Source organism: Urocitellus parryii, chromosome 6 (assembly GCF_045843805.1).
Source record: "Urocitellus parryii isolate mUroPar1 chromosome 6, mUroPar1.hap1, whole genome shotgun sequence".
Taxonomy (NCBI): domain Eukaryota; kingdom Metazoa; phylum Chordata; class Mammalia; order Rodentia; family Sciuridae; genus Urocitellus; species Urocitellus parryii.
In genome coordinates, this window is record NC_135536.1 from 91,854,215 (window position 1) to 91,877,821 (window position 23,607).

Consider the following 23,607-nt stretch of genomic DNA (forward strand, 5'->3'; position numbering starts at 1 on the left):
ATTTTTATGTGGTGCTGAGAATCTAACCCAGCACCTCACACGAAGCCACAACCCCAGTCCCCTGGGACTGTTTTTTTTTTTAAGGTCCTTGGTAAACCCTACAATCTCACTTAGCATATTTGAGAACTGAAGCTCAAAAAGAAAGTGGCACAGCTGGTTAATATTAGAAGTGGGATAAGATGTTTGGCCTCTTCTTTCCAATACAGATCAAGGGGCCACACAAGCCAAGAAAGTAAAAGAAGAACACAGGGGGCCCAGAAAAAAAAAAAAAAAAAAGAGGAACCAAGAGTGAAGGGTCCCTAGGAGAATGACACTATAACTCCTGTACCTCCCCACACATTCCTTATGAGTGATGTTGGGTTGCAATTAATGGCACCTTCACGAGGCAAATCATCCAGGAAAGGCTGAGCAGAAATAGGAGCTGCCCCTGATTGGTCTTACCATGGCAACAGTGTTTATGGGCCCAACATCTCTTCAGCGCCTTAAGACTTTTTTGTTTCATTATAAAAAAAAAAGACATCAATAGGTACAGGCATCCTTTCCCACTCCACCTGCAGATGGGAGCTGGGGACCTGACAGAATCCACCCTGACAACAGTTCTGTGATTTTGTGGGGCACCAATGAGGTCTGGAGCCAGGTTGGAAATCCAGGTGGCCGCCAGGGAAGAGGAGACTTATAAGGCACAGTTAGTCTCTCCAGGGTGCTCCTCCTTACAGCATGCCTCAGAGGAAGCCTCTGACAGAGGAATGTCCTGGGGCTCAGGACTCTCTGCCATGGACCTGTAGCGGGGGCTCAGGAGCCCTCCTTCCTCAGGACTCCATTCCAGCATGTGGTCCTCCTCTGCACTCTGGTTGAAGAAAACCTTCAGCCTGTGGGGCTGCATCCTATGAGCCACTGCCATGACCAGGCCCAGCAGCACACACAGCAGTCCTGAGGGTGAGAGCAACAGATGTCTTGCCTTAGTGCTAGTAACACCCTCCCAAGGACATCTTCTTCCAGAAACATCAGAACAACTCAAAGGAGGCCCGGAGCCCTCCTTAAGGGCAACGTAGGCTCACAGGGGTTACATGGCTTAGGGTCTTATGGATATTGTGAGTCTGTTGTCCTGACTTTCCAGACTCCAAGTCCAGTGCTCTTTTAGTTGTATTCCAGGAGAGAGAGAGAGAGAGAGAGAGAGAGAGAGAGAGAGAGAGAGAGAGAGAGAAAAGACAGGAGGAAATAAAACTGCATGACAGAACAATTTAGGGTTGTGTGAAACAGGGACATACAAGTATTCTAAGATTGGGGACATAGAAAAGTGTGTTTGGGGGAAAGTAGAGAGTGGTTGGAAGATTTGCAAAAGAGAGAGAGAGAGTTAGGGGATGAGCAACATGACAGATACAGAAGATACAGGGAAGGGAGCATATATAAGGAGGGAGAGGAAGTGGCATTGAGGAAAGCAATGCAGGAGATGAGAGATATAATAGGGATAAGAATTAAAGAGGGCAAGAGCATCTTGGTCCCTAGAAAAGGACCCTCAAATCCATCAACATTATGGTCCCTGGCTCCCTCCTGGGCCCTTCACCGTCTGTCTTGGGGTGGGGAGTCTTACCTGTGGTCAGTGTGATCCAGAATGCAGGCCCGTGGTGAGTATGCAGCACAGCAGTGCCCAGGTGCATGGGACAAGGTGGGGTGAGTGACGTGACCGTGGAGAAGAAGAGCAGGGCCAACAGCTGGAAGATGCCTGTGGCCAGCAGCATGTGCCCACCATATATCAGCACAGGCATGGACAGCATCACATTGGTCAGTAGCCAGCAGAGAAATGCCACCCTGGAAAGCCAGGACCCACTGAAGACTGGCTCAGGTACCTCCACTTGGTGGCAAGGCCGGAGGGAACAAGGTGGAGGCCAAGGGACCCAAAGATACCCCAAATATGTGAAGCAGGAATTCCTGTCCATGAATTTCCCAACCAGGCACCCATGTGGGATATGAATGGAGAAGAGATGGGTAGAAACCTTATTTCTGGGTCCCTACTAAGCCAGTAGGGACCCCATCCCATCCACTTCCCATGCTCACCACAGCATGGCTGAAGCATAGTGTCCTGCCAGGCGGTACCGGTGGTACAGGCCACATGGACTGCGAGGAGTGAACTTCTCAGCAAGGTAGAGCACAGGATCTGGCAGCCCCCTCTCAAGTGCCTTTGCATACTCCTCAGCATAGTTCTCACCCAAGCGCCAGGTGAACTTCTCATTGTAATTGATGGTCTCATTCAGTTGCTGCACCGGGGTCCCTATGGAATAGGGCAGCTGTGCTCAGCAGGGACTCAAGATCTCAAGTAGGGAATTTGCCTGGGTGTGTGCAGCTGTGTGAAGCTCACCCTCACTGGGCAGAAGGCCACAGGAGCTGATCTCAACCGAGAGAAGTCAGCTCTGAATCCACCATACCCCATCACCCAATACCCTCCTAAACCCTGTGCCAGTTGGACCATACCAAAATAGATCCATGTCAAAGGTACAGAGTATATCCTTCTCCCTCCTTCCCATGTAAGAGCCCTCCCTCACCTGTGAGTGTGATGTTGACTCCTCCTAGCCCGACTTGCAGCCCAATGTCAGCGCTGATCCACTCGGGACTGAAGGCTTTGTATGTTGTGTTGGTGCTGACCTGGCCTACAGACCACTCAGAACTGAAAATCACAGCTGGGGTTGGGGAGTTGGATATATGAAAACTCAGGGAAGTCTGGGCATTATTGGGTTCATCAAAACGAGAGCTATATGTCTCTATTGGTCACAGTTGTATGCCTATTAACTAGCCTGGGATCTGGTTCATGGTTAGCCTGCCAACCACTGATGTAGGATGAATAAGTGGGTCAGAAAATAAATGGGTCAGAATCTAAGACTTCCCTTGCTCAAATTTTGCTCTTCCCCACCTGCATTTAAAGACAGTTACTCAGGCAGCGGAAGGAGGAAGCATTAACCTAAACCATGACAGGCAGACACAGATAACTTTAACATAGAAACTTTTTGCCTAATCACCAAAGGTAAGCAAGCAGCCCTCCCCTGTTTTCTTTGGATCTGTCCCTTGAGGCCTTCTGCCCATGTTCATTATAACTGGGGGAAAAAAAATTGAGGAGACACATCCTGCAGGGTTTCCTGGCTGGCACCTCAGTGGGCAAGGGTAAGGGAAAGATTAAGGGGATGAGGCCATGGTGAGAGGGGGGGGTGTGGGCAGGGTCTGGAGGCCTCTGTGGAGAAACAAGGAGAGGAGAAGCAGGCTGCTAAGGGCACTTCACAGGATGGAGGCAGCTGCCCAAGTCAGCAGTCCTTGGCACTCACCCAGGATCACAGCCCCGATGAATAAGCTGGTCACCACCCGCAGCAGCCAGAACAGCCTCTGAGTCACAGGGTGGGTGGGTTTAGTAAGCAGTGCCCTCCTTCCAAGTCCACCCTTCCTCTGTGCACACTTGGGGAGGGCAGGGATTCTACAACTGAGGCCACTTGGTCAATTGGGATCAGAGTGTCTGATACATAATAGGTCTGAGTCTGGATTTTGACCCTCTGGATCCCTTATTCTGAAGGTGAGGTCTCTCTGGGGCAGGGTCTCCAGGTCTGTGATTTTTTCTTACCGTCTTGCCCCGAATGCCAGGCAGGATGATGATAAAGGTGACTAGTGCAGTCAGAAAGATAGTGATGATGACTGCCAGGGCGGTGTCCATTGGGAAGGTTGGCTTGGGGTCAGCATAGAAGGGGAATACGTGTCCAAACACAGCCATTGTGGTGGGGGTTAGTGGAGAAGCCAATGCTGTACAAAAACAGTGGACATTTACTGAGTGCTCTCTATGTACCAGCATTATTCTTGATGCTGGAGATGAAGCAAGGAATAAACCAGATCAGATCTCTCTTCTTTCAAGGTTACCTTTTAGTGCCTTAGCAGTCTCCACCACGTACTGACATTCTATTACCCCTCAGCCATCCATCTCCCCATCTTTTGGCTGTGACAGAATTAGGCCACTGGCAATCAGTCTCTGCTGCCCCATGCTGCCTTCCTAATCCCTTGGTCCCCTAAATCAATGCCACCATTACTCTTGAGGCTTCTCTATTTCTTCTGGGACTATCTTAAGAAATATAATTCTCCTTTATTTCCCTCAGGCCTCTAGCACAAGCTTAAAGATCACAGAGCATAAAAAGAGCCATATTTACTATCAAGTGATGGCATAAGGGTAAAAGATGATACAGATTACAAAAAAGAAAAAAAAAAGATTGGCTTTGTACCCCAATATGTATAGCAAAGGACTGATTCTCAGACCTTGCACTGTCCACATCATTCTGTCCAGCTTTCTCAAGTATCCTGGCTCCTGTTGTGGTGACTCCAGAACAACTGAGCTTCAGTCCACCTGAATAAGCACCAAAAGGGCACCTGTGCTCTACCAGGCATAGTGCTGGGCCCACATGTCCTTCTATTCCATTTGTCATCAACATTGAGCCTTCTCTTCAATTCAAATTCCCAGGCCATTTCAGCTCAAGATCTGGCTTTGGATTTCTCTGCCTGTTCCCTGATCTCAGAACTTGTTTAACTCCAGTTTGTCTCTTTAAGGATATTGGGGAAATGGCGCCTGAGCCTAATGGGTTTAGGTCTCAGACAGAACTGGTTGCAAGATACATTATTAGTTTATGTACCACAAAAAAGAAAAAAAAAAGTACTGCCAATTAAACCATGATTGCCATGGTTGGTAAGACACACCTCAATTTCAGAGATGTCAAAATGTGTGTGTGTGAGAAACATCTTAGAATTATAAATCCAACTTCTACTCACTTTGCTGTGATCTGTATTGTGGTCTCAATTTGCTCAGGAGACTCTGTAATTTACTCTGCCATGCACTGTCTTATTTAGTGATATGGTGAAAAGAATAAGCATTGGAGTCAAGCAGCTTCAAACAGTTTGAATTCTGCCTCTGCCTCTGCATCTTACAACTTACTTGACTTCTACAGAGATATGGTTTTGCTGAAAAATGGAGATAATAACATCTACTTCACAGGGTCATTATGAGAACAAGATGGTGTATGTAAAGTGTTAAGATTGGTGTTGATAACAAATAAACTACTGGATTAGGACATTTTTATTGCTCCCTTTATCTCTTTCTCCAATTTTTCTTGGAAAGAATCCTGGACTGGAATTATTTCAGAGTCCAGTTTCAGTTCTTTACTGACTAATAGCTTAACAGTAGGCAGGGGATGATCTCTCTAGTCTGGAGGTTTCTCATCTGCAACTGGATATGATGAACTTCAGATTCCTTCTAGTTGTACTGTTGGGATTCTCTTACAATAAATACACCCCAGCTCCTTACCTACCCCTTTCCTAAGCTGGTTACCTCCTTGTGCAGTCTGAGGGGATTGTATGTAAAAAATGAGGGACAGACAGCTTTAACCTAAAAAAAAAAAAAAAAACCCAAGAAGAAGAAGAAAGAAAAAAAACCTGTATTTTATTTATTTTTATGTGGTGCTGAGGATCAAACCCAGGGTTTCATATTTGCTAGGCAAACACTCTACCACTGAGCTACAACCCCAGCCCCAGCTTTAACATTTAATCCTATCTTTTGAGCAAGTCATACAAGCTCTGAGTCTCAGTCTTAACATAAAGTTTTTGCTTTTTTCTTAAGTGTTCAACCCTCCCATCCCACAGGAGTAGGTGTTACTCTTCTCTCCATTTCTGTAAATCCATCCTCCTGGGCTCTCCCCACTCCTGCTTGCTTTCTCCACTACCTTGATCATCAATTATTCCCTCTCCCTTTCATAACTTTCTAGTTTTTTTTTTATCTCTGCCAGCTACTTCTTTCAAAGATAAGCTCAAATTTCTTCCATTTTAAGAAAACAACAACAACAAAAAAGAAACCTTCTCTCTTGTGCTTCGGGGTTCCCTCAAGCTACTGTTATTCCTTTCACAGCAGGCTTTTTGAAAGAATGGTGTATGGTGGTATATCCACTGCCTTAACTCTTCAATCTATTGCAATGTTTTTATCATCTTTTCCTTTTCCATTAGGTTACTAAGTGATAAACTCAAAGGGAAATTCTCACTTTTTATCCTTCTTGAACTTTCTGTGGTATTTGACTCTGCAGAACACATTCTCTTTCTTCATACTTTTATTCCTTGGATCTCTATGACGCCATGTTCTCCTTGGCCTCCTGTCTTTGGCCATCCCTCTTGGCTCCTCTGTTAGTTCTTCCTTCCTATTAAATGTTTATGCTCCCCAGGATTCTGTCTTGGTTCTCTTGGGTATTTTCACTTGGATGTTTCTTTGCTGCCTCAAATTTAACAGGTCCCAAATGGAAGGCACCATGTCTACTTGAGTGCTACTCATTTTCTTTGGCAGTATCACCATTACATTAATCAAATAAGCTAGGACCAGGACCATCTTACTTTCTAAATAGTTCTTGAAACATCCACATATTTCCTTCCCTACTGCCTCTGGCCTAATTTAGTCATGTCCTCTCCCTGGTACCAGAATAATTTTTCTAATAAATAAATATAATAATTATTTTTCTTCTCTGCTCTGGGTAAATTCTAATCTTCTCACTGTCCAATAGAAAGTACCCCGTGATCTGGTTGTCACCCCCCACAAATCCATACCCATCTTCTCTTCATTTCCATTCTTTGCCCGGCTTATTCTATAGCCATTTTGAACTGTTCACCTCTCCCCAGATCTGACATTCTCTTTCAAGCTTCTTGCCTTTGTATATGCTATTTCCTCTGCCCAGAATGCTCTCACTCCCTTGGCAAACACCTGGGTCATGTCAAGTCTCAGCTTGCTTTATCTCTTCTGTGAAGTTTCCTCTGATGCCACTGGGCCTATGTGGATGTTCCCTATTCTAACATTCTGAGTGCATTTTGAGCCTATCTCCATGATCACAATAATTACAGTATACCCTAAGTGTTTGAATAATGTCTCCCCATTAGACTCAATTTCCTTGAGGGCAGGGACTTAATCTTTCCATCTTTGCATCTTTCCTGCATGTAGCATATACTAATAGGGCTCTGGATCAAAAGAATGAATATGAATGAGTTCTTCTCACAGACCTCTTCTGATTTCTCACACAAGGGGGAGCTATGCTCTGTCATTACACTATACTCAGTGCACATTATCACCAATGCAGAACTAAGGGCTGGCAAGAAGGGATTTCACTAACTCTCAATTTTTAGTGATTTCAAAAATTTTTCACAAAATCTCTTCCAATAGTTGGCATCTCCAAAACTAGTGAAGACCCAAGCGTAAGTGTTCATGTTTAATTGAATCTGAAAGATACTAGCTGAAGATGAGTGATTAAGAATTTGTGGATTAAGTTGTTCTGTGAAATATGTGATAGGAACCTTTATTTTGAAGCAGGTGTTTATGGGTCTGAGAATTTTTTATTTATATCACCTATAAATAATTTATTTATATCACCTAGATGAAAACATTATATTTTTTATGAAAGGATATAGGAGGAAGAGGGCTATAAAATGTAGAATATCTTGGTTAACAAGATAGGCAGATAAAACAAGGTTATTGACAGCAAGGAATTCATGTTATATATTGGAAGGTCAAAAACAAATATTTGCAATATAAGCAAATAATAAATAATATAATGCATTTTGGTCAGGGGTGCTTATTAGTATTATTCCTGCATTTATTTTAATGAGATGTTATAAATATTTTACAAGAATGGCTCATCTCTCTTAACATGATGCTTCAAAGAAACACTAACAAAAGGTTTCCTATACCTAAAGTACAGAAAGGCATTGTTAATTTATTTCCAGTTCTCCAAAATACCTATTAAAGATGACTAAAGCAAAAAGACAGTTGGTGAATAAAATTTGTCTTGCTTAATCTCTTCTGGTTCTGGTCTTCCTTAATTTAGATAGCTCAATTTAAAGTTAAGATTTCATGACTCCAGTCCTAATTTGAGTTTCTTTATTAAGTTAACAGGGCTCCTATGTGAAGAGGTAGGACTGAAATGAGAAGTCTCTACACCCAGAAATCCTGCTTTTCTTACAAAGTTTGAGATTCCCTTGGGACCATCTTTCTCCCTGACTGACAAGCAGAGTCTGCCAATAAAATTGATTCTATTCTGGCAAAATCTCCCACTTCTCCCCTAGCTCGCCACCATGATTGCTATATAGCCATAGTGTGTATTGATATAAATAAGCAGACATAAGATACAGTCAAACACACACCTACACCTTTACATAAACAGAGACACAGACACAAGAAGGAGGCACCCAAACACTGACATGTTCAGTAACACAGACTTCTATGTTATTCCATTAGTGGTCCCTGTGATAAAATTGGGATTCTCTCTCACTTTTGGATGGGCCAATTAGTGCACTTTGCATGAGAGAGGCACCATTCTCTTTTCCTGTACTCCCCTTAGGTACTAAAGTCTTTCCTCATGCTCAGCTGTATTTCAGATGCAGTTATCCAGTCCTTACCTACCACAGGGTGAAGTGGGGTTTTGGTATGTGTATTAAGGGTGGGTACAAGATAAAGTTATAGTCATGAAAAAATCAGTCTAGTCTGCTCTAGTTTTCATCATTCAAAGTCATGTGCTCTGTTTTTGCTCTGTGACCTTTCTTGGAGCTTGATGGGTCTTCTTCCTGAAATCTTGCCCCTGCTGGAAATCCATAGAGTAAGAACTACTAATCCCCTAAAAAGGAGGAGTGAATGACATGCCTGAAGTTGCCAAGAGACCTGATTGGCGATGCATAGCTCCTGGAATGTGATGATTTATGTCTCTGGTTGAGACAGACACACTTAAAATGTGTAGCTTTGGCTGGCTAAGGGGATCTCTCAGGAGTTCCTGTCCTGTCTTTTCTCTGAAGGAAGGTGTGTGTGTGTGTGTTGTTGTTGTTGTTGTAGTTGTTGTTGCTGCTGCTGCACTAAAGGAGGCATTAAGTGGAGAAATAGAACAAGATCTGAAAAGTGGATTGGGAAGATTTCCCAGAAAATGCTGATATGTTAAGAAACTCAGGAGTGGGGAATCATGCACCCAAACTACCCAGACTCCAGTTTAGAAAGGATAGGGATTGAGTGTCTGTAAACTTGGTGACTTTCGTGATCCTGTGAGGTTTTCCTTGCCTTAATTTCTTAGCAGACTTTCTCCTTTAAGAACTCCCACTTGAGGGATTGGGTTGTGGCTCAGTGGTAGAGCGCTTGCCTAGCACGTGTGAGGCACTAGATTCAATCCTCAGCACCACATTTTAAAAAATTAAAAAATAAAAACAACCCCACTTAATGTGAATTTGGTTTGGGTGGACTCGAGAAGTGCGCCCCCAGGGGCGGGTGCGGGAGCAGCACTTCAAGACCTCTGAACCCAACCGGACTGCACAGACCTCAGCTGCCACATACTTCCCACCCACTCCCCGACCACGGTTCCCTGCCTTCTCCTCTTCCAAATAGCGCGTGCGTGGCATTGCGTGTCGCTCACCTCTTCCGGTGGAACCTCACACGCTGTGCTCCCGGGGGTAAGAGTAGGGAGAAACCTGATCCAGACGTTCTGTCACCAAAAGCGCCTTTCTCCCGCGGTGACTGTCTTCCAGCCCCCACTCCTTTCCTAACTCAATTAAAGACCAAGTTGTGGCCGGACAAACCACCGGGTGTTTCCCCGCCCTCTACCTCAAGTCATTCCCAAACTTCTCAGACCGCGCCCGAGGCTTTGCATTGTTGCCTCCCACCCGGCCTCGAGGGGGAGGGACTGGCGCGCTAGGACTGTGCTCTCCCAGGGTCTGTCCCCTCCGCAGCCATCCCTACAACCCCACCTTCTCTACCACTTCCCTGTCCCCATCCCCAGCACCCAGGGCAGCTCCTCCGCAAACCTACTGATGCAGTTCTGGCTCTGATGGGATGCGGCTCGCACCCAGTGAGACCCCCCCAGAGATCACACCCCAAACTGTGAGGCAAGGTGTTGTAGCAGAACCTTAGAGAGTTTTAGCCTGGGTCGTGCTTTCCTTTTAACGCTTGACCTGATCTGTGGATGGGCATTGGCTGATACCCAGACCCGACGGTGTGGAAAGAATCTGGGGCCAGTGAGAGCCTCCTAAAGGCAACTGGAGATTGGAAGGGCTCAGCCACCGCCCGCCCCGCACCCTCTCCGTCTTCCACCCTCAGCCCCATCCAAATCGTAGAGGCAGACTTGCCCTTTTCCGCCCACAGGGCCACACTAGTCGAGCCCTGGGCACCAACAGGACATCCCCCACCTGAGCCCAGCGAACCCACGCTTTCTCACCTCGAGCGCCCGTGTCCCGGCGGAGCACTTTGGCGGGTCCCGGCTCGCTGGCTTCTATCCCGCCCCACTCCGCCCCGCCCCGCCCCAGCGCCAGGACGCGTCCCCTCTTCACCCCCCAGCCCCGCCCGCCCCAGCTCAGAGCCGGAGAAGCAGCCAGTCGAGAACGCGTTTCGAGGGCCCAGCTGGGAGCCAGGACCGAGCCAATCTACAATCCAGGGGTCGGGGGACGACACGGCCAAGGTCAGATCCAGGAGGACTTCTCCAGCCCTCCGGCCCGGTGGCTCTGAGGAAGGGAACTCCAAGGGCAGGGCGTAGAGGGAGGGAGCCCCATCTTGCTATGTTTTTGAGGGAAAGGGAATTCTTGCCTCACTGCGCCTTCCAATCTTATCCTAATGCGAAAATGGACCCTGTTAGGCTTTTGAGAGACAGGGTTCTTCCGGACCTTGGAATGTTGGGTGGCCTAGTTTGCTTGAGCTTTGAGAATCTCCTTCCTGGCACCAGCACATCATACCAGGGAGGGAACTTTGGGCTCTGAGGGTCCAAGCCTTCCCCCTAGCCCCTCTCTTGGGACTAGTTTGGAATCCCTATAACCTTAGCTCATCTTCCTCTGATCCCAGGGCCACCAGGGTCACCACTCTAAGAAGAGTGGCCATGTGGGATAAGAACCAGGCAGGCCTGTGTTCTCTCCCTGATTATGCCACCGCCTGAGGCTTAACTGCTCTGTCCCACTACTGGGAAGCTACTGCACCCACGTTGCTGTGTAAATCTTTAAGGGCTACCCACCCACAAAGAATAGTTTTTAAGCATGCCTGCTCTTCTCTCTAGGATGTCCTCACATCCTGGCCTGAAAACTTACTGCATGCCCTTTGGGATTGAGTGGTACATTAGTCTTTAGTGCCCAGGAGCCTGAAAACATGATGGTAGAAGGGAAGGAGTAGGACAGTTTGGATTAGGGAAGGACCAGTGTGGTGACCTTAGCATATCTAGCCATACAGTTCCAACTATCCTGAGCCCAGCTCTTTATATATTATCAAAGGCCAGCTCTGGAAGACTCTGCAAGACGGAATGGATGGAATACTGAGCCTTTACATTGTGGCAGGGCCTAGGTTTCTTCTATTTGTAGGATATGGGAGTGGGGATGAGGTTGCTTCCTGAGTTCCTTCTTCTGACTAGATGACCTGTCCTACTGAGGTTTGGTTGTAGAAGGGGCTTTTCCTGAGTCTCTACCTCCTCCCTTTCAATCTCCAGGTTGCCTTTAGGAGGCTCTCACTGGCCTTAGGCATTCCTTGTGCCACTCAGGAGTCCCAGCTTGAGTTCCTTGCTACCTATGTTTCCCTGTTGTCCCTGGGTGGTTTGTTGGCCTGCAGGGGGAGAGCAGAAAGCCAACCCTGAAACACAAGCACCTGACACTTCAGGCTTCGCAGAGGAGCCAAGATCCATCCTACTCTATATCACATTTGCATAACACCTGTCATTTTTCTTGCTTTGAATTCAACCTTAATCTCACATTTGATTTTGGCAACCATGCTGGAAGTAAATAGTTCAGGTATATTTATTCCCATAACTGAAAGAAGAAAACAGGGATCAAGTCAGGTAAGTGGCTTGTTCAGAAGCCCATGTAGTAGCACTGAGACCTCAGCTCAGTCTCTCAGCCCCCAAGAAGGCTCTATCCAAGGAACACACACTCTGTAGGCAGCTGGATCAAAGCAAGGTTTTCCAACTAAGCAGAAGTTAAAGTCCATGAAGGCAGAGTTTTATTTTGTTCTTCACTTATTCTCCAGTGCCTAGGTCAGTTTCTGGTACATAGTGGGTGCTCATGAGTATTTGTTGAATCAATGACAGGATCTTGGGAGCAAATTAGTCTCTTGCTGTTTGTTACCTGCTCTAGATTCACAGGGGCCCGCAGCAGACTTAGCTTGATTCTCTGAACAGTTGGGCTCATTCTTTTTGTCCTTTCTTTTTCTAGGGTCTCCATTTTGAGGTATTCTAACAGCTGAATTTCTATTATCATGGGCTTCTACCTGGCTCTTGCATGGGCCCTCCTGATTGGGCCATGGACCCCCATGGGTAAGTACAGATTGGAGTAGAGTCAAGGTTGTGGGCAGAGGAACCCAGCATCCTCTGGGCTCCCCCAAGGATAGCAGCTATGTAGTGATCATGTCTATATCTTTAGGCCCTATTGATACAATGTCCTGTACATGGTAGGTAGGTGCTCGTTTCTAGCTGTTGAATAAATTGATGGATAATGGAATGAAAATTATTACCAAATATACAGAATTAGGGAGCTGGTGTGTCAGCACTTTCTATTTCATTTCTTCCAGTTTTGGGGCCTTTTCTCCCTCCTCTATCTTCTCTCTTTTTTCATAAACTAAGGGTCTCTGATTCAAAATAGGAAAAGATTGATTGATACAAGACAATAAAGGGTCTTGGGATCATATTAGGCCCCAAACTGAAGGGGAGTTACTAATGTTTTCAAACAATATTTAAAACCAAAACCAATATGATCCAGAAGATTTGAATCTTGTAATCTTCAGCCTTGGACAGTTTCTTACTACAATCTGAGGCTACTCTCTGTAGTCTGGGTGTGTGAGGAGGGTAGTGGGCTTAGGGTGCCACAGGTTAGATTAAAAGGAGCAAATCTGATCATTAGGGATGGGAAATGCAAATATAGGAATTGGAGAAAATTTGTGGAATGATCTGTGCCGGCTGGAGGTGACAAGATGATGACATGTCCCCTGAAGTTTCTTCCTTGCCAGAGCTAGTCACATTCACCTTCATTCCAGCCGTCTCCTTTCCTTGGCTTCAGGGTTTCCTTTTCTCCCTATCTTTTGCCTCTTATCTCTAAGAAACACTCACCCTGTATGCTCCCCTAAAGGATGTTCTGCCACCAATTCATCTTATTTTAGAGATCACATGTATGTGGCTGTCCTTGTCCCTGACCCTGTGTCCTTTGCTCAAACATCAGAGCCTCAGTCATTTTCCTTCCCTGATCCCCTGGTAAGTGAGTGAGTGTGCTGTGGTGGGTGGCAGAGGAGGCACACACGTGGGCAGGAGGGTAGCTTAGAGATCCTGTCCTTGGTCTGAGGATAATCAGAGGAATTTGTCTTCTCTGGCTGATGACAGGCCTTTATTCTGTTTTCTGAGATGAAAAATGATCTGGTCTACTGACCAGAAAGATCTCCATCCCACACCTGATTCTGGACCCTCCCTAGACCCTACTTTTTGGAAAGTATTATGGCATCAAGAGCAGGAATTTTATGCAGAACAAAAAGTCCCAGAAGGGGAAAAGGGCAAGGTCATCTACATGACCAGTCCAGCCCCAGGTCCCACCCAAGAAACTGGGAAAAAGACCAGAAGAGCAGTACTGCACCCTTGCCTTGGGCTCTGCTGAGCTGGAAAGGGCCAGGCTCCTTTCTAGACTGTCCATGCCCAGTGACAGGTCACAGAATGACTTGTTCTTCCCAGGTATGGGGTGTAACTGACTCCCTATTGGACTGAGGGGGGTGGGGTGGGTAGGGGTGACAGTAGAGGCAGGAGCATGGAAATAATCTAGTAGGGACTCTTCGTGGAATTTTGTTGCCCCACTGGTTCTAGGACAAGCTGAAGGAACTTTCTAATTTTAACAAAGGGGGCTCTAAGGAAGTCAAAATGATTGTTCTCTATGGTATCTTCCAGCCTGAGTATGTTTTTTGTCCTATTATGATCACCAAGGATCTGAAGCACGAAGAGAGTGGGAGACCCCTGCATCCTCTTCCACATAGTCACTGTCCTTCTCTAGCGCTCTCTTCCTTTCTGAGGCCACCTGTCAGCAGGCACTGCATCCAGCTACTTTATTTTAATGGTAGTATCTTGTCCACTGAGCAGCTTAAAGATGGGGCTTGAGTTTGGCCTGACTTTGCCTTTGTCTCTCCCTCTATGCCCACCTCCCACCCCTGGGGTAGGTCCAACTTCTGCTGCCCTGAGTGCCACATTCACAGGACCCAGTCCCTGCAGGCCTGCCTGGCCTCTCACACACTGACTTGCCCAGCCATCCCTTCCTTCCATTCTCACCCAGGAGCCCAGAAACCCATTGCGTGGGAGGTGCAGCGTTTTGATGGATGGTACAACAACCTGGTGGAACACAGATGGGGCAGCAAAGGTAGGTGAGAGCCAAGTGGGGACAGTGTCCCAGGGGCAGGCTGGTACTCACTAGATTAGGGTGAGAACTGGTAAGTATCAGCAAAGGCCATCCATTTCTAAGGTTTTAGGATCCATGGTATGGAGGGAAGCTTAGGAGAGATGTCAAGTATGCTCCCTGAGAATTTACCCTTGTTCTTATCTCTCCTCCATCAGGCTCTCGGCTGCAGCGTTTGGTCCCAGCTAGTTATGCAGATGGCGTGTACCAGCCCTTGGGAGAACCCCACTTGCCCAACCCCCGAGACCTTAGTAACACTGCCACGAAGGGCCCTGCAGGGCAGGCCTCTCTGCGAAACCGCACTGTACTGGGCCTCTTCTTTGGTGAGGAAGTCAGCCTCTCAGGAGGAAGGCCACTGGGGGTTAGCTGGACACCTCTGTTGTCTGAGGAGGGGTCAGGAGACAGGGACAGAGTGATGGAGGGTCTGACAGTGGGGATGAGAGATGGAGGAAGAGGCAATGGAGTAAGAGTAAGACAGAGGGAGGGATGATCCATATGAGGTGAAGTCTGATGGGGGAAGGCATAAATCTGTCTCCTGCAGGAAGAGGAGGGGTGGGCAGAGGGAAAAGGAGCATCCTTCCTTTATTGGGCTGATAAAATAGAGGTGCAACTGGAAGCAGGAGCATGAAAATCTTTTGGTAGGGACTCTTTATGGAACCCTGTTGCCCCAGTGGCTCACAGGACAGGCTCGGGAAAGTGTTCCCATTGTAACAGAGAGGGCTAACAGAGGTATTAGCCAGCAGGACCTTAGTGATGTGGGGGAGGGGTCAGGTGGCAGGCCTGCCTCCTGCTGGCCATTCAGGTTGCTCTTGCAAGCTCCCCCATCTAACCTCCCTCGGAAGTTGTCAGGCCCTCCAGGGAGACTCCCAGCTGCACGTGTTGGAGCTGGTGCTGACACCTTCTTTGCCTAGGCACACTCAGTGAGCACCTCCCAGTTACCAAGGAGAAGGCCAAACTGACAATGACAACATCTTAGATCAGGTGTAGGCACAGGCAGGTCTGGAGAGACAAAAGATTGAAAGGGAATGCAAGGAGGTCAAGGCTTGGACTTGCCCATAAAGGCTACTACTGACTCTTGAAGCTTGAAGAGAGGCAAAAGGACTAGATACCCGAGGCAAGAAAGAGAGTGGCCCTCAGCTGACTTTAGCACTGCCTCCTGCAGGCTACCACGTGCTGTCAGACCTGGTGAGTGTGGAAACCCCTGGCTGTCCCGCCGAATTCCTCAATATCCACGTCCCACCTGGAGACCCCGTGTTCGACCCCAACCAGCGAGGGGATGTGGTGCTACCCTTCCAAAGGAGCCGCTGGGACCCAGAGACGGGGCAGAGCCCCAGCAAACCCCGGGACCTGGTGAGGCCAAGGCTGGGCCTGGGGCAGGTGGCTCCCTGGGGTTCAGGCCTGGCAGGATGGGCCAGGGAGAGGCTCCCACTCCCCACCCGCAGGTCCTTCTTTACCCATCTCTGCTCCCTGACCCCTGCTCGCCCACCCCGTGCCCCCGCAGACCAACCAGGTGACCGGCTGGCTGGACGGCAGCGCCATCTATGGCTCCTCTCACTCCTGGAGCGATGCTCTGAGGAGCTTCTCTGGAGGACAGCTGGCGTCGGGGCCCGACCCCGCCTTCCCCCGGGACTCACAGGACCCGCTGCTCATGTGGACCGCGCCCGACCCCGCTACGGGGCAGCGGGGACATCAGGGACTGTATGGTGAGGTTGCGGGGGCCGCGCAAGGGTGCTAGGTGGAGCTGTCAGGGCGCCCGCGGTTGGTGGGAGCCAGGCCAGGGTTTGTGAGTTTTGGCTCCCTGAGGTCACTTAGCGCCTTGTCTCCTGGTGTGCACCCCCATGTCTATGCAGCCTTCGGAGCCCAGCGAGGGAACCGGGAGCCCTTCCTGCAGGCGCTGGGCCTGCTCTGGTTCCGCTACCACAATTTGTGCGCGCAGAGGCTGGCCCAGGAGCACCCGCACTGGGGGGACGAGGAGCTGTTCCAGCACGCACGCAAGAAGGTCATCGCCACCTACCAGGTCAGCAGAACCACTCATTCTGCTGCCCACCCACGTGAAAGTCCACTGGAGATTCTGCTTCCTGGCACAGTTTTTCATCCTGCGATCACCCTCACCCAGAAATGCTGCTTTCCTGGAGGCTCCTCTTCCTAGGGAGCTAATGTCTAGTAAAAGCTCCTATCAATGATAAGGAGGCCCAGTGCTACTTACAGGAGAGATTTTGCTTGTGATTATTTGTACGGACTCCCCCACCCCCATTTCTCGTTCCTTGTGGGGCACAGGCCAGGTACTTCTCCTGTTTGCCTTGCCTCTCCAGGGACTGCCCCTGCTGAGTCTTCAGCTCTGCACCTGTCTTCCTTGGGCTCAGTCTCTGGTGGCCCCACCAGGTCCACAATATCCACACACTGCCCAGGGTGTGTCTAAGTGGGAAGTTTCCTTGGGGGAGGGTTTGGCTGGGGTATTTTCAGGCACCCAGATCTACCAAGGAAGAGGAAAAACCTAGGAGAGAGCAGTGAATGTAGAATCACACCTGCACTGCACAGGTCTCACAGTCTATTACACAGCCCCAAGCTGAGGGTACAGGATGGACTTTTGATCATGTCCCCCAGACTGCCTCCTTCACCTCAGCCCATCTCCTCTCTCTGACCCTCAGAACATCGCTCTGTATGAGTGGCTGCCCAGTTTCCTGCAGAAAACACCCCCAAAATATGCAGGTGAGGAAATGCAAAGGGAGGATGATAGAGAAGATATATATATATCTTTTTTTTTCTCTCTTTGTGGGCTGGAATGGTGAGTAGAATGAATCATTTAAAAACCGAATTCTAGTGTCCCTTCTTCTCTTACTTCAGGATACCGCTCCTTTTTGGACCCCAGCATCTCTCCAGAGTTTGTGGTGGCTTCTGAGCAATTCTTCTCCACCATGGTGCCCCCTGGTGTCTACATGAGGTGAGGGAGTGGGCTCAAATGTTTGTGTTTTGGGAGGAGTGAGGTTATCCATTGGGAAAACTCCCCCAGTAGCCCTCAAGACAGGGTGTTCAGTCTGAAGTGGAGGCAATGGTGAATATAAGGAGAAAGAAAATAACTATGAACATATACCATTGTTTTTAAGCATACTGACATACATTATCCTGCAATTGGTATGTAGATATCTGTCTCCCAACTAAATGTGAGCAACTGAGGCTCAAAAGGGTGTCTCTCATAAGGCCCACCATCTGAACATAAGGTCTTGGCACTACGCTGGAGACATTTTTAGCTATAAGCCCAGAACATGGGTTTACAAGCTTTTGGAAAGAGCTTTAAAAATGTGTGCAATCTGAAGAAAAATATTGATTTCAAAATAAATGCAAAGGGAAATTTAAAATAAAAATACATATTAAAGCAAATATATATTAAATGAAGCATGTTAATTTACTGTACTTTTTAATAATTGAATTTTAATTTAAAACAATTGATAGCTTATATTTTCTTACTCTAGAACAATCTGAGTATGCCTGAGGAAAGCCGAGAAATCATAGACAATTGAATTATCCATAGATAAGTAGTTTCAAAAGAACAATTTTAAAATCTTTTAAAAATGTGTATATTGGGCTGGGGATATAGCTCAGTGGTAAAGCACTTGCCTAGTGTGCAAGAAGCCCTGGGTTTAATCCCCAGCACCACACATGAAAATACAAATAGAAATGTGTATATATGGGTACAGTGGCTTGTGCCTATGTTTCTAGTTACTAGGGAGATTGAGGCAGAAGGATCACTTGAACTCCTGTTACTAGGGAGTTTGAGACTCTTTGGCAACATAGGAGGACCTCATCTGGAAAAAAAAAAAAAGTTTGCATGCACGCACACTGTAATCCCTCCAAATTGGCAGGTTCCCCATCCAAGGAGTCAATCAACCTCAGATTGAAAATATTTTTTAAAAAGATGCTTTCGTGCTGAAAATGTACAACCAGACTGCATTTCTTTCCTCTCTCTTTCTTTGTTTCATGGGTGATGCTCCAACAAGCCAATGTATAGACTTCCTATGACTTACTTAATTTTTAGATTTGTGGTCTGATGTGAGGGGAGGGAACTTCCAAAAGTCAGATTGTCTATGACCTTTCAAGGTCAGGTAGTCACCACCTTAGGGAAGCCTGGGTCCCCTAGCTACAGTATTGGAGACCAGAGCTGATGCCTGACATTGGAATCTTGTATCCCAAGTCACCACTCCCTGGCTCATTTCATTTTAGAAATGCCAGCTGCTATTTTCAGAGGACTGTCAATAAGAACACAAGTTTCTCCAGAGCTCTTCGTGTCTGCAACAGCTATTGGAATCGAAAGGTTAGGGCTGGGGGCACATATGTGGGTGGGTATATGTGTGTATGTTGTGTCTGAGAGTGTGCAGGTAAGGTGGGCAGGAGGGCTGGAGCAGGTAGCAGGGATGGGCTGAGGTGAAGGAGGAAGTCTGGGGGACATGATTAGAAATCCATCTTCAACCCTCAGCTTGGGGCTGTGTAAGAGACTGTGCAGCACAGGTGTGATTCTATATTCATTGCTGTCTCCTAGGTTTTTCCTCTTCCTTGACAGATCTGGGTGCCTGAAAATACTCCAGGCATCCCAGACCCTTAAGGAAACTTCCCACTTAGACACACCTTGGGAAGTGTGTGAATGTGTATGTATGTGTGGAGTGGGGAAGAAGAAGGGATTCTGAGAGTTATGGAGGAAAATCTGTCTATCCAAACCAGGCTAGTGGGTAAAGAGCTTTGACCCTTGATTTAAAGCAAAATCAGGTATTTTGTGTGTTTACAAAGGCAGGAGGAAGGTGGGAGAGCCAAGGATAGAAGAGGAAGGTGTAGAATCAGTCCTGCAGCTAAATTGAAAGAAGCCTCAGTGTCTTCCTAATCTGAGTGCCACCCCCTCCCCATTGTGTGTGTGGTGCTGAGGATAAAAGCTAGAGGCTTGGGTACTTGGACATCCTACGTAAGCACTCTACCATAAGTTGCACCTTTCACCCAAGTCTCTTTATTAAGGGGAGGATACTGAGTTTGGGGATTTCCATGTGACTTGCCCAAGGTCACATGGCTGATTAGTAACAGAGAAAGAATGAAGACCTAGATGTTGTAGAGCCTTTGCAAAACAAAGTTAAGTCTGAGGTAGAAGTAGAGTTTGGTGATCCTTTCTGCTTGTAGAGACCTGTCTCCAGCAACATGGGCTTTGAATAGGAACATCACTCACTCTGAGTAGGGAATTGACTGCAGGAAAGGGTTGTCCCACTAGGAGTTAATGACAGGCCTGGATGGGCCCAAGGATATGAAAGTTGTGGTGGAGGGAGCCCGGCTGTTTTAACATCTGATTCCATTCTCCCATCCCCAAAGAACCCAAATCTACATAGTGCTAAAGATGTGGACGCGCTGTTGTTGGGCATGGCCTCCCAAATTGCTGAGAAAGAGGACCATGTGGTAGTTGAGGATGTGCGAGGTAAGCCTGCGGCTGTCCCCACAGGCTGTGGGATCTCAGTTAGACTGGATCTCTAGAGCGAGGAAGGGAGGGGTCCAGAGCTGGGAGCCTGCAGCACAGTTACTGCTGAGAGAGCTTCTGACTCTCCCTCTGCTTGGTTCAAGTGCTCCTGGAGTTGACTGGAGTAACCTGGGCTAGAGGCTACATTGGTTGGCCCTGAGTTCCCTCTAACCCTCTGGTCTTTTATTCCCAGATTTCTGGCCTGGGCCACTGAAGTTTTCCCGCACAGACTACCTGGCCAGCTGCCTGCAACGGGGCCGGGATCTGGGCCTCCCCTCTTACACCAAGGCTAGGGCAGCACTGGGCCTGCCTCCCATTTCCCACTGGAAGGACATCAACCCTGCACTCTCCCAGAGCGATGGCACTGTGAGGAGGGGTCAGGACCCAGAGGGTGGGATGGGAGGACCAAGGCACATCATTCCCAGATATGAAATGGGTAGTGAGATGAGGGTATCAAAGATAAGCACCTGGTGAGAGGGACTGGTTTTCCCAGGTCACTTTTCCCAATCTCACACACCAGGATGGAGATTATCAGAGCAGCAGGATTGACTGGCTTTTGACTCAGAATTCTCAGATCCAGCAAATGTTTATTGAGCATATACTGCATCCCAGGCACTTAGTAGACATTACCTCCTTTTCTCTTCCCAACAACCCCCAAGTGGAAATAGAAAGTCCTTTACTTAGAAACAAGCTGTGCTTTTCTGTACTCATACCCCAGCTGCCTTTTGGGAGTCAGCTCTCACTCCCTGAGCTATCACCTGGGCAAGTGGTGTTGCCTGGGCCAACCTACCAGCTTTGGCTGCCTAACTGTCTTGGCACAGCAGTGTTTCTACAGTTGCCTCTTTTACTGAACTTTACACTTGCTAATTCATAAAGTTGTTGGAAAGAAGAGAATTGGAAGGCCCATAAAGAACTGATGTGCTCATGGCGCCCACAAACTTTATAATATCTATGGATATATAATTTGAAAATACCAGGAATGGGTAACGCCTTCACCTCAGACTTACCTTGGATTGGAATGCCCAAAGGAGCAAATCTTTGGCTCCCACTGGGTCTCCTTGGAACTAATCTGGACAGGTGCTTATTTACCTTGTGAAGAAAAGAACTGAAGAAAAAATCAGGTATAAAATGTTGAGGATATATTATTGAAGACTGTCTCTGAAAAGCAGTATACTGTTAGGGATTTGATTTTTTTAAAAAAACTTTTTTTTTTTTGCTCCAAAAAATAGAAACTTTTTATGACATCATTCTATCATTCAACTTTGTACATTCTAATTTTGCCTTTTGAACATTCACACCTTTTAAAGAACAAATTATGTAGGGGGTTGACTCTCTGTTTTATACCAATTTCATACAACAGGCAGCTGTGAGTTTCTCATAAATGAGTTAACTTATGCAAAGCACTCAGAGCAGTGCCTGGAGCATAATAAGCACTTTGGAGGAGTGAGTTATTGTTACTGTCATTTATTATTATTATTCCTGGGGCTAATCCCTGGGAGCCACTTCTTTGCCCAAGGCTGAGTGCCCGGTCCTCTCACATACTCCTGCCCCTATTTGGTTCCAGGTGTTGGAGGCTACAGCTGCCCTGTACAACCAGGACCTGTCTCGGCTGGAGCTGCTGCCAGGGGGGCTCCTGGAGAGTCATGGGGACCCTGGACCCCTCTTCAGCACCATCATCCTTGACCAGTTTGTGCGGCTACGGGATGGAGACCGCTACTGGTTTGAAAATACCAGGAATGGGTAAGGCCTTCGCCTCAGACTTACCTTGGACTGGGCTCCAGATCCTCTATCTGGCCTTAGGCAACCCACATTGATTCCAGACACTCCTGTTACCCCCTCCCCAGCCACTCTGAGTCTCTTTCCTCCTCAGGTCCCTAGGCTTGGGGCCTGCATCTCTTTCCTATCACCACAGTTCTCCACTTCTCCCACCCTCAGGCTGTTTTCTGAGCGAGAGATTGCAGAGATCAGAAACACTTCCCTAAGGGACATTCTAGTGGCCATCACCAATGTGGACCCCAGTGCCCTGCAGCCCAATGTCTTTTACTGGCTTGCAGGTGAGTGCCCAAGGGGCTGGAGGGGTGCTGGGTCTGGAGCCTGTCTCTCCTCAGTTGTGGGCTTGGCATAGTATGCCTGGGCAGCAGATCCAAGCAGGCAGTGATTATAGTTCTGCCCTTGGGAACTTTGGTTCCGGGTGCCAGGGCTACCATGTACAGATGTGTGAGTTCCTTCAGGAAAGGATCTGAATGAAGGAAGAACTGAATGCCCTGGAGACCTGGTGAGGAGACTCACATTCACTTGGGAAGGGGCTGAAGCTGAGTGAAGCATTAGGAAGGCCAAGTGCAGTGAGGATTTCCTGCCCATGACAGTGATGAGGGAAGTGCTGTGTGTGTGCGTGTGTGTGTGTGTGTGTGTGTGTGTGTGTGTGTGTGAGAGAGAGAGAGAGAGAGAGAGAGAGAGAGAGAGAGAGAAGAGAGAGAGGAGAAAGAGCAAGCAAGCATATAGGAAGAGACAGAGGTTCACTTTCTACCCCACTTGTTACTCAAGTAGGCAAATATGACAACCTTGCTACCATGGACAGGTTAAGAAGCCCCTTCTTCTCTGCTACCCAGAACACCCTCGTTCCCTTTCTGCCACCCTACCTTTCTCAGTGATCCTGTGTCAGAGCCTGTGGCCCAACACCCAGGACTGACTCCCTCTGCCTCCCCAGGAGACCCCTGTCCACAGCCAAGACAGCTCAACACGGAGGGCCTGCCAGCTTGCGTCCCCCTCATCATCCGGGACTATTTTGAGGGCAGTGGATTTGGCTTTGGGCTCACCATTGGGACCCTCTGCTGCTTCCCCTTAGGTAAAAGTGATGAGTGGGCAGTTTGAGGCTGGGGAATGATTCACGGTGGTTCTATCTGTGACAACAAATCATACAGAGTCCCCCTGGGCAGGTGAAGGAAATATTAGGGGAAGGGACACAAGAAGTGTCTAAGCTGCTGATAAGTTGGCTCCAGGGAGATTTGCCTCCCTTTCTCCTGGGATCCATGACCCCTGCAACTCACCAGGGCTCAACTTGGTCAGAAACCTGGGGAAGTTCACAACCCTCACTTGTTTGCAGAAGTCTGGGCCTGGAGAACTGTCAGAGGTCAACTTCCTTTCAGAACCAGAGCTGGGACAGATGGAGTTGCTGGGCAAGGGCTTGGGACTTAGTCTTTGGCAAGGCTATGTCTGGGTGGACCAGCAGTCTGGCATGGTGGGTCTACCTGTGGCTTGAGGACTCAACTTTGTCACTGACTGGGAAGGGACGTGAGTGGAGGAAGCTGGGAAGGCTGGACATGAATCTTGGAAGCTACCCAAAGCTTACCAGAAGATGCAAAGCAGTTCTTCCCACAGAGCTGCACAGTTTGAAACAATTGATCAGTAGATTCAGGAGTAGGGAAAGCAAGAGGTTTTGCCAAAGAAAGGAGATGGGAAGGGAGCCACTTCCATCTTCCCAGAGCCTCACCTTCCCCTGAACACCTATTACCTCCACCTTCCCAGTGAGCCTGCTCAGCGCCTGGATTGTTGCCCGGCTCAGGATGAGAAATTTCAAGAGGCTTCAAGGCCAGGAACGCCAGAGCATCATGTCAGAGAAACTTGTGGGGGGTGTGGAAGGTAGGTCTGGGGCTGGCCAGGATGGTGGAGGGGAGGACATGACTCAGAACTGCAGTCCTCATCTCTATCCCGGGAAA

The 23,607-nt window shown here is 48.0% G+C and overlaps 2 protein-coding genes across 2 annotated transcripts in view; one reads left to right on the plus strand and one right to left on the minus strand.

Annotated features, from left to right (window-relative positions):
* Window positions 1-673: 673 nt before the first annotated feature.
* Duoxa1 (dual oxidase maturation factor 1) lies at window positions 674-10,311 on the minus strand. The gene is made up of 7 exons (XM_026392089.2): window positions 10,233-10,311; window positions 3,602-3,777; window positions 3,312-3,369; window positions 2,541-2,675; window positions 2,056-2,269; window positions 1,592-1,809; window positions 674-930 (listed from the first exon to the last, which is right to left on the minus strand). Exons 2-7 carry the CDS (start codon window positions 3,746-3,748, stop codon window positions 674-676), a joined length of 1,029 nt encoding a protein of 342 aa, XP_026247874.2. The 5' UTR covers window positions 3,749-3,777; window positions 10,233-10,311.
* A 1,930-nt stretch (window positions 10,312-12,241) lies between these two features.
* The window catches only part of Duox1 (dual oxidase 1), a 30,341-nt gene continuing 18,975 nt past the window's right edge, over window positions 12,242-23,607 (plus strand). Inside the window, exons 1-15 of the mRNA XM_026391818.2 lie at window positions 12,242-12,299; window positions 14,287-14,370; window positions 14,565-14,729; window positions 15,569-15,756; window positions 15,908-16,109; window positions 16,257-16,423; window positions 17,055-17,115; window positions 17,251-17,347; window positions 18,625-18,715; window positions 19,750-19,852; window positions 20,085-20,257; window positions 21,456-21,631; window positions 21,827-21,945; window positions 22,599-22,736; window positions 23,417-23,530. Of these exons, the coding sequence (XP_026247603.2) occupies window positions 12,242-12,299; window positions 14,287-14,370; window positions 14,565-14,729; window positions 15,569-15,756; window positions 15,908-16,109; window positions 16,257-16,423; window positions 17,055-17,115; window positions 17,251-17,347; window positions 18,625-18,715; window positions 19,750-19,852; window positions 20,085-20,257; window positions 21,456-21,631; window positions 21,827-21,945; window positions 22,599-22,736; window positions 23,417-23,530 (1,936 nt within the window). The remainder of the gene's footprint in view (window positions 12,300-14,286; window positions 14,371-14,564; window positions 14,730-15,568; window positions 15,757-15,907; window positions 16,110-16,256; window positions 16,424-17,054; window positions 17,116-17,250; window positions 17,348-18,624; window positions 18,716-19,749; window positions 19,853-20,084; window positions 20,258-21,455; window positions 21,632-21,826; window positions 21,946-22,598; window positions 22,737-23,416; window positions 23,531-23,607) is intronic.

Bases quoted from the DNA above. Each gene is read 5' to 3' on its own strand.
- Duoxa1 (XM_026392089.2), bottom strand. From the start codon at position 3,748: ATGGCTGTGTTTGGACACGTATTCCCCTTCTATGCTGACCCCAAGCCA. The intron at 2,270-2,540 runs GTGAGGGAGGGC...CCTATTCCATAG, and splicing joins AGTCAACATCACACTCACAG to GGACCCCGGTGCAGCAACTG. The intron at 1,810-2,055 runs GTGAGCATGGGA...CTGGCTTTCCAG, and splicing joins TATGCTTCAGCCATGCTGTG to GGTGGCATTTCTCTGCTGGC.